This window comes from Scleropages formosus, chromosome 2 (genome assembly GCF_900964775.1).
Source record: "Scleropages formosus chromosome 2, fSclFor1.1, whole genome shotgun sequence".
In the NCBI taxonomy this organism is placed as follows: Eukaryota; Metazoa; Chordata; class Actinopteri; order Osteoglossiformes; family Osteoglossidae; genus Scleropages; species Scleropages formosus.
In genome coordinates, this window is record NC_041807.1 from 36,520,073 (window position 1) to 36,536,545 (window position 16,473).

The following is a 16,473-nucleotide window of genomic DNA, read 5'->3' on the forward strand; positions in this document are numbered from 1 at the left end:
TTCTGCCATGAAAAGATTTGGCCTTAATTTTTGATTTATTTATGTTGTCTAAAAAGAAAAAAACCCTGATGCGCTGATTCCGACAAATGGAGTGCGGAAAGCATCGCTTGGGTGGACAGCTGTTATTATAGGAAGGTGGGCTGTCGGCTTCGGAGAGAGATTAGCTGGAGGAAATGTGGGGACAGGGAGCCAGATGCGAAGGGAGCTCGACGAGGAAACAAACACAGGATGAGATTCGGAGGCAGGGTCCGCCGCGGTGGAACAGTCGCCGACACACACAATAAATCGCCCGAACAACGGCCTTATTAAGCTTTTCCGAGAGGATGTAACTTTGTTTGCAGAAGCACAACGCTACATGCATGGACTGCTTTGCGGAACCAGAGTTCATAACCATTCTTTTGTCCATGTAAACTACAGCAAGGAGTGTAAAAGTCAAGGTAGGGGTGCTCTATACCGTTAATTCTCCAAGTCCACGTAGACGTGCGTTGATGTTATAAAAAGGTCTTGTCTGTGTGTGTTGGAGTGTTGACTGGAGGAGGGGAGTGCCATCGGTGTAAAAGGACATATCGTACATTGTAAGAGACTTAAGAAGAGAGAAGTTAAAACACTAATACTGTTATTAATTTATGTACCTAATGTCATCCTCTAAGGCCACTTACAGTGTTCGGGCTCTATATTAAGGTCCTGACAGTGATTTCACTGCCTATACAGCTGGGTGATTTTTACTGTATCTGATCAGGTGAAGAACCTTACCTTAAGGTACCCTGTACTACAGCATGGGTGAATCTGGGGTTCTTTGAATTGAAGGCAATGGCTCTAATGTAACGCAAACTTCTGTTCCATGTATATTTTGGGCATGTTACTTGACCACCTTAACCTCCAAGGCTACGTGCCCTTGTGATGCATATGTGATGTACGAAGAGGTGTTTTAACCCTCTTTGAAGGAACTGTGTTTTAACTGTGCTTTTGTTTTCAAGGGAGGTCTTAGTACAAGCCTACTTTTTTTTTTTTCCACTCTCACCACGATATTTGATCTGTACTGTAATTTTATCTGCGTGTATTCTTTTTGGGAAATAAAAATAAGCTTAAAAAAATTAGTATCAATCTGTGCAACAGCATAATGTAACACGATAAAAGAGATTTAAATTCTCCTGAGGCTCAAGCTTGGACTGAGGGAGGAAACCAGGGCACCCAAAGGAAAGAAATGCAAGCATGGGTGGAAGATATTGAAAATATATCTGATATATATGTGTGCAAGGGACAGAGAAAGTGTGTTCCACTGATGTATGGATGAGTAACCCATTGTAAGTAGTGTATCTAGCAGTGTAAGTTACGTTGGTGAATAAGGTGTGTGGGTTTATAACACTACATAGAGTTAATTCGAAGTCACTTTGGAGAAAAGCATCTGCTATGTAAATACATGTAAATGTAAGATATTAACACTAGACGGACTGAGCTAGATTTAAACCCGCATCCAGTGCAAAAGTCCATAGGCTGTGTGGCACCAGTGCTACCCGCTGTGCCACTGCATTACTATATAAGGGAGCCTGGATAGTTTAAAAACAGTAGTGGAGGCACATGGTGCTGAATAAGGTAAATATTCTTGCCCTGCCTGTGTTGATGCACCTGTCCCTGAGCAAGGTAATAGGGCTTAATATTTATAACAGTTTATAACCCCAGACGATGGCCAAGAGCTCACCTTGAACCAACAAGGAACATCCTCAAACCCCTTAGAAATAGTAATAGAGCCAAACAGAGGTCCATTCTGGGGTTCTCATCCTTTCTCACACAGCCTGACTGCTTAGTGTGATAGCTTCGGTACAGGTTAACTAAGCAAAATATAAAAAATTTAATAAATCGGAGACTTGTGATTCAAAAAGCACTTTCAGAGCGGAGTACCATACCACAATCATACGATTACTCATTCAGTTACAATATTCATACCATAATCGTCTGAATTTTTTGAACGGGTTAATTCCGCTTCTTCTGCAGATTCTTCCATCCTACTCTAATTCCACAACCTTCAGACAGCCTGGTAAATCCTGGTAAAGTCTCATTCCATTGTCTTCATTAATATTTCAGCTACTGCTTGTTGCAAGTAACACATACTTTGAGTGTAACTATACTGCCTTTTCGATGAGTCAACTGAAATTTAACAAGTAGCTGTCTTTTTTTGAGTATGTGTGTATTATATTCCTCTAGATTTTTGAGATCAAATGGCTTAGTGCTCATTATTACTATTCAGTAATAGATATACATGAATGAACAATTCGTTGGTAATAATTTCAGTTAATGGATTTTGATTCACTGCTGCTAATATCTTCTGTGCATTACATACCGAAACCGTTCACACTAATTATCACTATTTAGCAAAAACAAATTAAAGCCCATTGGTACAAATGACATCCTATCACTGTTAATTACTGAGGTTTATACTGTGCCTTTTCCGTCACAATTTAAGAATTTTTTCAGATATAATTCCCCTGCGTGGCTGTGATGGACTGGCTTCCCATCCAGGGTGTACCCTGTCTTGCCTATCACTGTGTGCTTCCAGGATAGGCTCTGAACCTCCCCGACTCTGTGTTACGATAATCACTTATCAATAGTGAGGGACTGATCTAACAGCAGAATAAGTTTTCCATGCAATAAATAATTTCTGTAAAAGGTTTTGCATTAGAAGTGGCACTTTGGGAGAATTTTATACAGTTTCACATTGTTCACTGAAGGACAGAACATGCCGGCTCCTCCGTATTTGGACGTCTCACGATCGCTCACAGCGAAGTTGTCATTCCTGGCCCAGATTATCCTCTGTTCACCTCACATCGCTGCAAAATGTTTTAGGCCAGATGGGATGGAATGCAGCTGTAATAAAGTTTACTGCTCACTGTTGCTGTGGAGATATTGCGCCCGGTGTCATTGAGGTGTGTGATGTGCTTTCATAACTGGCAATGTACTACGGTGCGGGATAAACATAGAAATTGTGGTTGCCCGCCGTGACCTTGTGCCATGGATTTGATCTAGAACGTCACCATTGTCACTTGATGTGTGTTGCTGTGTTTTTCTGTCTTTCCCAAGGTTGAATGGACATTCTTCAGAAGAAAGATCACATAACAGTTGCAAACCCTGAAAAACAGCGATAACTACAAAAAAAAAGTTTATGCACTTTGTGTTGTCGACCTTCTTATTTTGAGAAATGTTCTGGTTTGTGGGACAAGAGTAAACTTATTGAATAACTTTTATTCTGGAACTTTTAGCCTGGGTGAGGTTTTAGGGAGAAAGCATTCAGTACGGGTTCTTAAATTGGGGAGTCATGGCAACTAGGTGTTTGTGCTGGATTGGAATGATTAACAGCAGGGAAAGCAGGTACAGAAGTTGGTGTCTGTATGAGTGTGTGGCGTTAAATACAAGAGACTGGTAATGTTATGCTGTGTTCTCTACATGTATGTTTGGTTTGCTGTTTGCTCTATACATAAACATGAGGGCTCTGTCTTCTTGCATGTCACACGTTTTTGATTTTCATAACAATAATTTATTGCATTTAACTTAATCAGGGAGAAATCCCCTTAATGGTACAAACACAAACTCAGAACCTTTTATTGCCCCTATATAGCACACTGAAATTAGTTGTGGTTTGATGCCAAACATGAGACACAATATAAGGATGTACAAGAGTGGAGGACAAGGCAATAACAATACACGAAACACAACATCCTAAACATGGGTGTAGGTACAACTTTGTGTGTTTCCTATGTCAAGGCTGTTACACTTAAAAACACATGTAGAAACAATGTAGAGGTTCTTCACAACCAAGTGATAGGTGTCACAGGTTGGTCCACCGAATGGACTTCAACTGTTCCTTTTTCCCAACGGACTTCAACGTCCACCCGCCAGGAGCGGCAACAGGGCCTGAAAACGAGAAACAATAGGAAAGGTGTCCGGTTTGCCCCTTATTACATAAATCATGTCAAGAATACTGTTAAGCAGATGACAAAGCATCTTTGACAGCTGGTGCTCTTGAGCCGATGGTCCACTTGCCCTGGGTGTCTGCATTTATGAATAAAAAAATAATCAAAATACAAACTGATAAATCAGAACAATGGTAAACGTAGCCCCAGCATGGTGCTCCTCTGATTTCACATTCAGGGCTTGAACTCCTGGCTCATCACTCCAGCCTGGAATGAGGCACGCTATCATTTGATATTAAAGTGTCCGGGCGTCTGTTCCTTTCCCATCTGAATGCCAAGATATTTCCTCCCCATTTTTATCTCCTTCCCTTTTCACAGTCCTTGTCTGATTTATGAAAAATTGTAAGCTGGCTGAGTTGATTGGTGTCTATACATGGTTTCTATAGGGGGGGGGTCGGACCCCTATGCCCCCTGTGCCCCCGGTTCCAGAGATGCAGTCATACACACTTTACCAATCAATTTTAATTAGTTTTTGCGACCCTGAAACATCTCGCTATCCCAGTGATTCTTTAAATAATGTAATTATGAGTTGCAATGGAAGCCAGCATCGCCTGCAGCCCTCACACAAGGGTTGGGCTCCTGTGTGTGGTGTTTGATGGATACCATGTAGGGTACTGGTCTCTCGGTGGCAAAACAGCCTCCTTTGGGCCTCTCGCCTTTCCTTATTGAAGCATATTCCCACTGAGTATTAAATCAGACATTTTTCTCTCTTTATTCCACAAAAAAAACTGATTTTGATCTTTCCAGCAAGCTGTTCCTTCAAAGGGGGTGTATTAAGCCGCTCTCATCGCAATATTGTTTTCTAATCTTTCATCGCTGTTTGAGTTCAGCCAAAATGCAGTTATTGAGAGACCGCATTACCTTTTGAGGGACCAGTGTGCGTGATGGAAAGTCCATGTGGCGACCAGAAGCATGTGATCAAAGTAACTGTTCTAGATCTGAAAAGACAGAGATGCTGGTTAGTAAAGCGCAAAAGTGACTCCTTTGTGTGTAGCTCTTGGATGCAGTTTTAAAAGACACTGAAGGACAGTAAGATCCACGGAAGCATCTGCGACGGAAACCTGTTGACATGAAACAAGGCCAATAATATATGGCTGAAGGAGAGAAATGAGCGTCATGGAGGTGTGACCTCAATGCTCTCTTCAGACATATGGATGCATCACAGATGGTCTTAGCCTAAGTTTGATTTGACTTTTGCACAGCCCATCGGCAAATTTGTTGCCATAAATCTTCCATTTATTTAGAAAAAAAAAAATCCCAGTTATGTGCACTCCTTTAAGACGATCACTACAATTAAATCATAATCGGAGAAAAAAAATGAATTACTAGGTGACAGAGCTTTTTTTTTCCCCCAAAAGGTTTAGCTTTTAATAATGAGCATGTGATTTACTGCTGGTGTTATTTCACATCCCCCCCCCCCAACCCCCAACCTGACACCCTCCACCCGCCCTGCAGCTGTGCAGTCCCTGAACAGCCTGAACGACCAGATTGCCAGCTTCATGGTGAACGGGCCCAAAGCTCTGGATGATGAAGATGACGCCTTCCTGCCCACAGAGAAGGAGACCCTGAAGAAGTCCATGACGTTGATGAGACATCTGCTCATGGATGCCCAGGTAATTAAGAGCAGCATGGATGAATACCAGCAATTTCTAGAAATCACTTGAATGAAGCTCATATGATTATATAGTTGTGTGCTACTTAAATACGTGACATTGGTGGTCATTATTGGTTCCATTCATCAGGTTGTTCCATGCTTTGGACATGCAACAAATTACCCTTCACAGCGGCGGTTGACAAACTTTTTTGGTGGTTACTCTTAATACAAGCTATTCGATCATAAGACCTGGCACCCCTAAATGCGGGTACATGGACTGTTAATGATCTGTAATTCTGGTGCAACTGTGTTGACTCGTACAGTTTTATTGAACTAAAACAAGTAACAAATAAAGGCAATCCATTTGAGAACTAAGCTATATTACAGTATTGCATTCAGATAAACTCTTTATTATATTGTGTATGTGGATCTTATAATACCTACAGCTCTTCTATTTTAATCAAGTAATCTTTCATATTATACTAGTAAGGTAATCCCTTTACAATAATTCATAATGTACTATCATAATTTATACTTTTTTTTTTTTTTTGAGGCCATTCCGCAACACTCAGCTAGCCCGCATTTGGCTCGTGGCTATAGGTTTGCGTCTCAGTGCTATATGTAATAGCCTATATCTGTAAATGTTACACTGACTGGATTTAAAAAAAAAAAAAAAGAAATTATACTGCATATAAGATAATGCATTTTTTTTTTTATGCGAATTGTCATTATGTTTGAGATGTTGGCTTAATTTGTTTCCCAGCAGTTTATAGTTGAGAAGCCACATGCTTCCCACTCCCCACTGTTCCCACTGTTTTTATTCTGTATTTCAGATGATTTCCTTAGATGACTCCTTTTCATGGTTCTATTACATTTTTCTAAACTTCTTTTCCTCCCCCATTTGAAAGCAGCTGCAGCTACATTCAGCAGTACAATTTCTTGTTTAATATGCACTAACTAAACTCCTACAACTAATTCATCTACTAAGGCAGCCACTGGACTAATATGCTCTTTAAAGAAATCATAATGCAGCCATGTTCCAGCCCAGAAATGGCATTATACCCCTGGGCGAGCTTCTTGCATCCATGTATTAATGCATAATTCTCCTGTATGTATTTATACCACAGAGAAATACATTAATACGGGAAGCCTGTTCCCCCCCCCCCCCCCCCATCTATCTGAAGCTGATTTAAAGTTTTAGGTGCACATCAGTCCAGCTCATGTTAACTGCAGACATGAGTACATTAAAAGGGTTTTTAAGATTCAACTTTGAGGGCTTTCAAAATGACGCTGGCAGGATCTGTCTGAAGATGTGAAGGGTTTTTTTTTTTCCTCTTCCTGAGTGGTTCTGGTAGGTGAAAAGAATGGCCGACTCACTTTTGCCTCAAATTAAAGAGATGCGCCTTGCTTTCCCCATGGTGGCAAAATCACATTTAGAGTGCTTGCATATTAAATGTGAGTGCTTCCCTATCTCCTCCCACCCCCTCCAATCCAGTGGCGTAGATGAGCTGCTTCGTGTTTATAAGATGATCCTGAGTCAAATGCAATTATTGGGATAATTATATTAATCAACTTCACTGGGTCCAGTCCAGATGACCTTTAGTCTTCCGGTTATTCTGACAGGGTCGTACATTTCTTAAAATCAGTTTGCAAGGAATCAGTCGCTATGTGCTTTTAGATATAGTTTCCGCTCATTTAGCTGTCGCTTGTAACCACGGCGACAGCACGGGCGACGTTCGCGTTATTAGCACAGCGCATTAGTTAATTAGCAAAACCGTCGCTGGCTTTTGTACAGGTGCAGATAAGCCTTGTCTGTTCAGTTGTGCTGGAGGTACTTGCACAGGAAGGGTTGCTGTTTTTTGTATTCCAAGTTGACTTCCCCAGGTTTCGCACCAATGTTTTATCAATCATCCAATACGGGCAGTAAATGTATCGCCCATCAAGAGTCTTGACAGAGTTGGGTGACGTTGACAGAAAGAGCATCCATTCTAAGTGGCCGTCACTGTGTCCTGCGTCTTCTCGGGTATTCAGGCCTGGCTCAGGGTCCATGCTTAGAAATCCCGTGAAAAGCAATAAAACCCTGAAAATCGGAAGTTGATTGCAGTACATGATATAGATCTATTACAGAAAATAGGGTATCACTCTCACAAATTTGCACAGATTGTTCAACAGCCATGAGGTCCTTTTTTAATCGAATGCACTTGAATTTTTACAATTGTGCTTCAATAATTTTTAAATCAGAAGCACTTGTTTTCAAGGGAATTTGCTTGATACTGCACATGTGACATTTTAAGATTTGGTCCTATGAGCTTCACATCTCCACAAATATGAATGATACAAGTTATTTTAGAACCCCTACAATGGAATGACATTCCTGCCTTACACCCTTTACGTCCAGGATAGGCTCTGAACCACCACAACCCCTTGGACAAAAGGCTTCTAATGATGGATGGATGGATGGATGGAGCAAGCAAAGCCTCAGAAGTGGATATGCTTAAAGCCAGTCATTAAATCACCAGACATGACTTTGGTAGAGCCTGCTGATGGTAAAGTTGTGAAAGTAACCTGTGAAAAATGATTTTCTTGAACTCCACAAATGGAAACGTCAACACTGTAGACACAGCCATGGTCATGGTCACAGCACTGACCCAAGCACTGAGCTCAGTAGACCAAAGCAGTGATCCATGAGACGTCTGGGTGGTCTTGGTGCAGCAAGAACATAAATGTTACCGTAGACGTTTCCATCAGTGTTTTCCTGCTGCTGCTCTTTGATGTTGGACGGTATTAGCGAGCTGTACTCATCGTTGGAGGAAACGTGCGCTAACATTACAGCAGAAAATAACCCGGAGTTACGGCAGGGGCGAGTTTTTGCGATTGTCACAGAGGGGGTGCAGAAGGGGTGGTTCAAGACAAAGCAGGAATCCAGCTGTTCAGGCAACGAAGGTCAATTTCTTGCACGGGACCGTTTTTGAGGGCCGCGCGGTGCCGCGTTCACCGGGTTGTGAAACCAAATGAGAAATTTGGGTTTTGACATTTTCTGTGAAATGAAACTGGACGGGATACAGAGACGTGTAGGTGTGTGCGTGTGACCGCGCAGCAGACCAAGAACTGCTTGCGGGTGGAAGACTGAGTGGATGAAACAGAAGTGCTCTGCTTGCTGCCTTTCAAAGGGTAAAGGAGCCCATTTAGCGCTGAAAGCTTGGAGCCGATCCACTTGCGCACTGGAGGAGACGTGCAAGGACTGCCAAGTGCTTGGACCTGTGGCCCAGCCAGGCCACTGTCCCCTCAGCCTCATTAATGCGTCAGCACACGGTGCGGAAAGGTGGCCATTGCCGAGATGGGACACGGCACCCCCGGGTTTGGCCCCAGCTCAGCCCCGGCACTTTCTCTCACCTGCCTCTCTTCTTCTCAGCATTTCTACAGCTTTGATCCTTGTTTTCATCTTAACAGAAAGAGGCTCTTGATTGATCTGAATACAGCCATTAAGTGGGGCCATATATTTTATACGCTCAAGAGGAGGTGAACCCACTTTCTGCTGCCTCCTTTCTCTCTCGTCTGTACTGTGGCCCCTAATCCAGAAAGGGAAGTTGAACTTCGGCCTCCCCCTTGAATGAAAGTGTCTCTCTTGTTGCCGCGCCCCCCCTCCACCTAGTCAGACGCGGGAGGCTGGCGCCCCTCCGGGTCACCAACGGTTCCCGAAATTCTTTGGAAAGCTCCCGCATTGTTTCAGTGACCCCCCTGCCAGCCTTTGCGGTTCCATGATTAATGCTGGTACTGCATCGCTTAGCGGTCCTGGGGATTTCATCTCAGCACGTGCAGTTTTTTTCATATATATAAACATTGAGAATTTGTTGAAAATTTTATTTATGTTTTATTTATCGAGATTTTTCTAATATTATATAACACACTCTGAATATACTCTTTTATCCTGCTGAGCATCTGTAGCTTAATCACATTAAGTGTGAAGCGTTCTTGTCCCAAACCAGAAGCATCGCATTCTGAAGCCTCCATGATGTGAGATATCATATTCATTTTTGCATTCTGCATAAAAAGAAGCCATTCTCTTTTCAGTGTTGAAAGGAGTTTGACAGGTTGTGTTCCCCTTCCAACTGCACACTGCCTACACTGTACATTTACTGATCTAGCTGACACTTTTCTCCAAAGTGACTTACTTACTTAATCACCCAGCTGTACAAATGGGCAAATTTCACTGGAGCAAGGGTACCTTGCTAGGGATGAGAGTAGATCCTGTAACCTTTAGGTCCAAAGGCAGCAGCTCTAACCACTTACATTATCAGCTGCCCCCTAATTCACACTATTTATGAATATGTGGGTGGCACAGTGAGTAGTGCTGCTATCTCACAGCGCCTGGGTGGTGCGAGAGGATGTAGGATAGATCCCTGCTTAGTCTGTGCGTGGAGTTTGCATGTTCTCCCTGTGTCTGTATGGGTTTCCTCTGGGTGCTCTGGTTTCCTCCCATAGTTCAAAGACATGCTGTTCAGGTTAACCCATAGTGTGTGAGTGACAGAGTGTGTGTGTTCCACTGATGTATGGATGAGTGAACCAGTGTAAGTAGTGTATCAAGCAGTGTAAGTCACCTTGGTGAATAAGCGGTGTGGGCTGATGACACTACATAGAGTTCATTGGAAGTTGCTTTGGAGAAAAGCATCTGCTGAATCAAGTAGCCTATATAATTTACTTTGAATGCTCTCAGCATTGTTCGCAGTGGTGTAAATGGCCATTAAGGGTGTTATAAAGATGTGCATCCAAGTCTCCAGCTGGATGACACCATACCACTGTCAAGGATGCATTAATATTGAATTAGAGAGTGTATGTGTAAAGCTGGATCACACATGAGCATTTATGAAATCTCAGCCTTGTTTAAACATTGAATGCCATGAAAGTAAACTCTCTGTGCCAGAATGGTACAAATTATGAATCTATTCATAGGTGGCTTGTGTTTTGTTATACTACTGATAATGGTTGTGTGTTGGTATAAAGTAATGAAGAGAATGGAAGACTCATTTGAATGCACTCAGTAAGTTGCAGCACCTGAAGGTAGATGAATCTTACTCTGTTCTATTTTTTTTTTATTACATGAGATCAGTGAGTGATAAAAGAGAAACAATTTATTTGCATACAAGGACGATGTCTGCATTGTGCCGTGTGTCAGTGCCATGTTCCTTTGCGGAAATGATCTGTCGGACTCAATTGCAGAGCAAACTGGTGTTTATTTTGGGAATGCATGCGAAAACCTGGTCAGGGACAAGCAAGGGTCTTCGACTGGCAAATGTTATACACAGGGCAATCCAGAAAGCGTGGTCGAAGGACAGACGAAAGGTCTGAACACTAGAAGACTGGATCTTGGATCAGGGAGGGGAAGGAACACGGGACGGGGACAAGGACAAGGAAACCGAAGGCTGACTTTCGAGGTGAGTGGGCGTTAGGCGAACAAGGTTTCGCGTCCGTCGCTCTGCCTCTGCCTTTTATGCCTCCATCAAGCCCCAGGTGTGCCCTGTCGCGCCGGTGATATAGGCGTGGTAGTACCCCCCCCCAGGAGCGGCCCTAGACTCTCGACATGGGCCCAGCAGATGGCCTCGAGGTCTTGGAGCGGGCCTGTCTGGATGGTCCCTCTGGAGAGCGGAAATAAGGGCAGGGTCTAAGATGTCACGGGACGCCACCCAACTTCGTTCCTCTGGCCCCTACCCTTCCAGTCCACCAGATACTGGAGGGTCCCACCTCTGCAATGAGAGTCCAGAAGTGCCCGTACTGCATACGCCGATCCGCTCCCGTCCTGTAAGGGAATCGGAGCGGGTGCGGCTGGTGGAGGCCGATGAAGCAAGGCAGCTACTGGCTTTAGGAATGACACGTGGAAAGACGGGTGTACTCGTAGGTGCCCAGGTAACTTTAACCGATATGTTACGGGAGTGACCCGACGCAGCACCTTAAAGGGTCCTAAATATTTGGGGCTGAGTTTCTTTGACATGTAAGGCCCTTGGAGACCTCGGGTGGATAACCAGACTCTCTGACCTTGCACGATGGAGAGGGGTCGTCGTCGACGGGCCTCCTGCTGTTTGAGCCGAGCCTGCTGCTGGAGGAGATGTTCCCACACCACCTTCCAGACCTTCCTGCTATTTCTGTACCAGGCATCCACTACAGGCACATCGCTAGCTTCTGGTTGCCATGGAAACAGAGGTGGCTGATAGCCTAAGATACATTGGAATGGAGAAGACCTGGTCGAGGTATGAGTGAGTGTGTTGTGGGTGTACTTGGCCCAAGGGAGGTACCGTACCCAGTGCTGGGGTTGGTCGAAGCAGTAACTTCAGAGAAAGCGCCTGATGTCTTGTTGGAGCCTTTCAACCTGCCCGTTTGCTTGCAGGTGATAGCCCGATGTTAAACTCACCACAATCCCCAGCTTCCTCCAAAAGGCTTTCCATAGCTTCGAGGTGAACTGTGGCCTGCGGTCTGACACGATGTCTTTGGGGAGGCCATAGAAGCGGAAGACATGGAGATCTGCTGTTTCTAAGGCGGTGGGCAGTTTGGATAGGGTACCAGGCAACAACCCTTGGAAAAGCGGTCTACAATGGTCAAGATGGTTGTCTTACCTTCCGAGTTGGGTAGGTCTACTAGGAAATCCAAGGTAATGTGGGTCCAGGGGCAATTGGGCACCGGCAAAGGCTTCAGGAAGCCAGTGGGTTTTTGGTTTGACACCTTCAATTGAGCGCAGACTTGACACGCCCGGACATAGTCCTGGATGTCCTGCTTCAGGGATGGCCACCAGAAGCTCATTGCAGAAGTGTGGTTTGTAAACATGGGGGAACATACTGCTTACCTAGGGGTTTACCTGCTGGCTTGGGTTCTGTGTCAGGGCTTGGATCTTGGGTAAAATCCCATTCTATGGGACCAACCACGCAGGTCTGGGGTAGAATGAACTCTGGTTCCCTCGGGTTGGACTTCTCTTCATTCCAGTGAGACAGGGCATCTGCCTTGGCATTCTTTCTGCCGGGCCTGTAGGTTACTGTGAAGTTAAAATGACAAAAGAAGAGTGCCCACCTGGCTTGTCTGGGGTTCAGGCGATGGGCAGTCTGCAGATATTCAAGATTCTTGTGGTCTGTTAGCACCACAAAGGGATGTTTGGTCCCTTCTAGCCAATGGCGCCATTCCTCCAATGCTAGCTTACGGCTAATAGCTATCAGCATCCTATATTGTAGTTTCTTTCTTCAGAGGACAACTTCCTGGAAAAGTAGGCACATAAATACATCTTCAAAGGATTACCTTGGCATTGAGACAATACAGCCCCGACCCCAGTTTCTGATGCATCTACTTCTACGATGAATGGGAGTTCTGGGTCAGGCTGGTGGAGAATTGGGGCGGAGGTAAATCGGTGCTTAAGCTCATCAAACGCCCGCTGGGCTTCGAGGGACCAAGGAAGCCGATATGCTTTGATGGCAGTTAATGCCGTCAGTGGGGCTGCAATTACACTGAACTTCTGTATGAATCGGCAATAAAAATTCGCAAAACCTAGGAAATGTTGAAGGGCCTTGGTAGTAGAAGGACGGGGCCATTCTAGTATGGAACATGTTGTGTTTACGGGTGCAATAACTACACACACACACACATTGTCAGAACCGCTTGTCCCAGACGGGGTCACGGGGAACCGGAGCCAACCCGGTAACACAGGGCGTAAGGCCGGAGGGGGAAGGGGACACACCCAGGACGGGACGCCAGTCCGTCACAAGGCACCCCAAGCGGGATTCGAACCCCAGACCCACTGGAGAGCAGGACTGTGGTCCAACCCACTGCGCCACCGCACCCCCCCGCAATAACTACACTCGGACACAAATAAAGATAAGACGCGATGGATAATGTTTTCTTTTTCCTTTACTGAACGACGTGCAGCAACAACTCTTCTACCCTTTCCTGTACATATTGCCTGGCCAACCAAACTCTAACCCATGGTACTATTAAGAGTGGCCTATTAAAACTTAGCCCGGAGTTTTCACTATAATCAATACACAACAACTCCTCCCCCCTAGATAGAGCAACTGATAACAATAACACAACTGCAAGTCCCTTTGCATGGCGTCTTCGGCTCGGGAGGATTCCAAACCCTATAAAATAAGACGGTCTGGGGGTTTCCTTGTATGGGTAGGGTAACGTTTCTCCTCACAAGTTGGGATAGGTGTTTGTGGCACTTCCTGTGAAGACATTGCGGCATCTTGTGGTGTAGTTGTGTCACTGCCATCGGAAGGGGCAACAGTAGACGTGGATGGCACATTTCCTGGAACACCTTCCAAAGAAATATCTGCCTTTCTCAACTGATCAATATGCCGTCTCCAGGTGATGTCTGGTCCAATCTCTACTGTGTAAGAAAGTGGTCCCGTTCTTTCTTTTACCTTCGCAGGCATCCACTTGTGATCCCCGCGGTAGTCCCTAGCGAGCACACTCTCACCAATTTCCAACTCTCGTACTGGTCCGTCTCTTTGCACCTGTCTCAACTGGTTGTCCTGCACAACCCTCTTCACATTCAGTCGTAACAGGTCCAGCCTTGAACGTAAAGGTCTACCCAAGAACAACATAGCCGGCATTCGATTCGTGGTAGCATGTGTTGCGTTACGATACGCAAACAAAACCCTTTGCAACTTATGGGTTAATGTAATCTTGTCACCCACTATGGCACGCAGCGCATTCTTCAAACTTTGTACAAATCGTTCCACTAATCCGTTCGTAGCGGGATGGTATGGGGCAGAGGTCACGTGCCTGATCCCATTGTTCTTTAGAAAGATCTGGAACTCCTCAGATACAAACTGGGGTCCATTGTCACTCACCAGCTGTTCTGGGACACCAGTCCTCGCAAAAAGTTCTTTCAGCACTGTTATAGTTTGGGTAGCGGTTGTGGACGACATGCTAAACGCTTCTGGCCACTTTGAACATGCATCGACAACCACCAGAAATGTAGTGCCCATGAAAGGTCCTGCAAAGTCAACACGAATCCTTTGCCACGGCACAGCAGGCCATTCCCAAGGGTGCAACGGTGCAGGTTTTGGCATATTTTGAACCTGTTGGCATCCCGGGCAATGCATGGCGAACTGCTCGATCTGCTGATCGATTCCTGGCCACCACACAAAACTTCTAGCGAGTGATTTCATCTTCACCACTCCTAGGTGACCAGCATGAAGCTCTTCCAAGACTCGAGCTTGCAACTTCGGAGGTATAATAATCCTTAATCCCCACATGAGGCAACCTCCATCCAGCGTCAATTCATCTCGGCGCTGATAGAACTGTGGAAACTGTATCTTCTGTTCTTCATTCCAGCCAGTCTGAGTAGCTGTGTAAACTCGAGACAACATTGGATCGCTCCTGGTTTCCCTCTGAATCATTTCAGCTGTAACAGGGGAACTCTCAAGCTGAGCAAGAGTTAAAACATCCAATGGAATGCTTCCTTTTGCCGGATTTGCATCATCATCACCGCCTAATGGTAGCCGTGATAGTCCATCAGCATTTGCATGACTGTGAGTTCTTTTGAACTCAATCTGGTATCTATGTCCTCCCAAAAACAATGCCCACTGCTGCATTCGCGCTACTGCTGTCAGTGGAACGCCTTTCCGTGGATTAAAAATGGAAACCAATGGTTGGTGATCAGTAACCACAGTAAATTTGTTTCCATACAAATACTGATTGAATCGTTTCACACCCCATACTAGACTCAAAGCCTCTTTATCAATTTGTACATAATTTCTTTCTGCAGCATTGAGAGAGCGTGATGCAAAAGCTATGGGGCGTTCAGTTCCATCACCCATGACATGCGATAACACTGCTCCAATACCGTACAGTGAAGCATCACAGGCTAGCTTGATGGGTTTACATGGATCAAAATGGGTCAACACTGTTTCTGATACCACCAGTTTCTTCACTTCCTGAAACGCTTGTTCACACTGTTTTGTCCACATCCATTTCTGTCCTGCTCGCAATAACGCATTCAGGGGGTGGAGAACAGCGGCGAGGTTTGCCAAAAACCGGTTATAATAATTAACAAATCCAAGGAACGACCTCAATTATGAGACATCTTTTGGTCGTGGGGCCTCTGCAACAGCCCTTATCTTGTCATGACACTTGTGCAAGCCGTTTGCATCAATTTCGTGTCCACAATATATAATGGTACTCCTGAAAAACTCACACTTATCACGCCTCGCACGCAGTCCATAACTTCTTAGTCTCTGTAGAACACGTGCCAAGTTCTCCAAATGACTGTCGTCATCCTCTCCAGTGACTATAATATCATCAAGGTAGCACTGGGTACCTCGACATCCTTGAAGTACCTGCTCCATCGCTTGTTGCCATAATGCTGGCGCTGAGGCAACACCAAAAACCAGTCTATTGTATCGATACAAGCCTTTGTGAGTGTTAATGGTCAGGAACACCTTGATTCTTCCTCCATTTCCATCTGCAAATATGCTTCTGCCAGATCTATTTTACTGAAAAACTGTCCTCCTGATAAGGAAGCAAAAATATCCTCTATTCTTGGTAGTGGATATTGTTCTGCTTGCAGTTCAGAGTTGATGGAGACTTTAAAATCCCCGCACAGTCTTACAGTTCCGTCCTTCTTGGCAACAGGAACAACTAGTGTTGCCCAGGGGCTCCAGTCAACTTTGGACAGCATTCCTTCAGCTTCTAACCGATCCAGCTCCGTTTACACTTTCTGACGAATAGCATAGGGGACTGGCCGCGCTTTGTGAAATTTGGGTACTGCGCCCTCATTCAGGGTTATTTTCCCTTTAATATGCTTCAACGTCGCTATTCCTGGTTGGAATACCACTGCAGCACCATCCAACACCTTTTTCAGTTTCTCTTGAGTGCCTGACAAAACAGGAACTGAGATTTGTAGACTTTTTATGGATTTCCAGTCCAACTGTA

The 16,473-nt window shown here is 44.8% G+C and overlaps 1 protein-coding gene across 3 annotated transcripts in view; it reads left to right on the forward strand.

Moving 5' to 3' along the window:
- The first annotated feature begins 316 nt into the window (after window positions 1-316).
- Window positions 317-16,473, forward strand: part of kazna (kazrin, periplakin interacting protein a) — a 196,081-nt gene continuing 179,924 nt past the window's right edge. For all 3 annotated transcript variants that reach the window (XM_029246216.1, XM_029246218.1, XM_029246217.1), the window contains exons 1-2: window positions 317-437; window positions 5,421-5,578. In XM_029246216.1, the coding sequence (XP_029102049.1) occupies window positions 356-437; window positions 5,421-5,578 (240 nt within the window). In that variant the 5' untranslated portion in view covers window positions 317-355. The remainder of the gene's footprint in view (window positions 438-5,420; window positions 5,579-16,473) is intronic.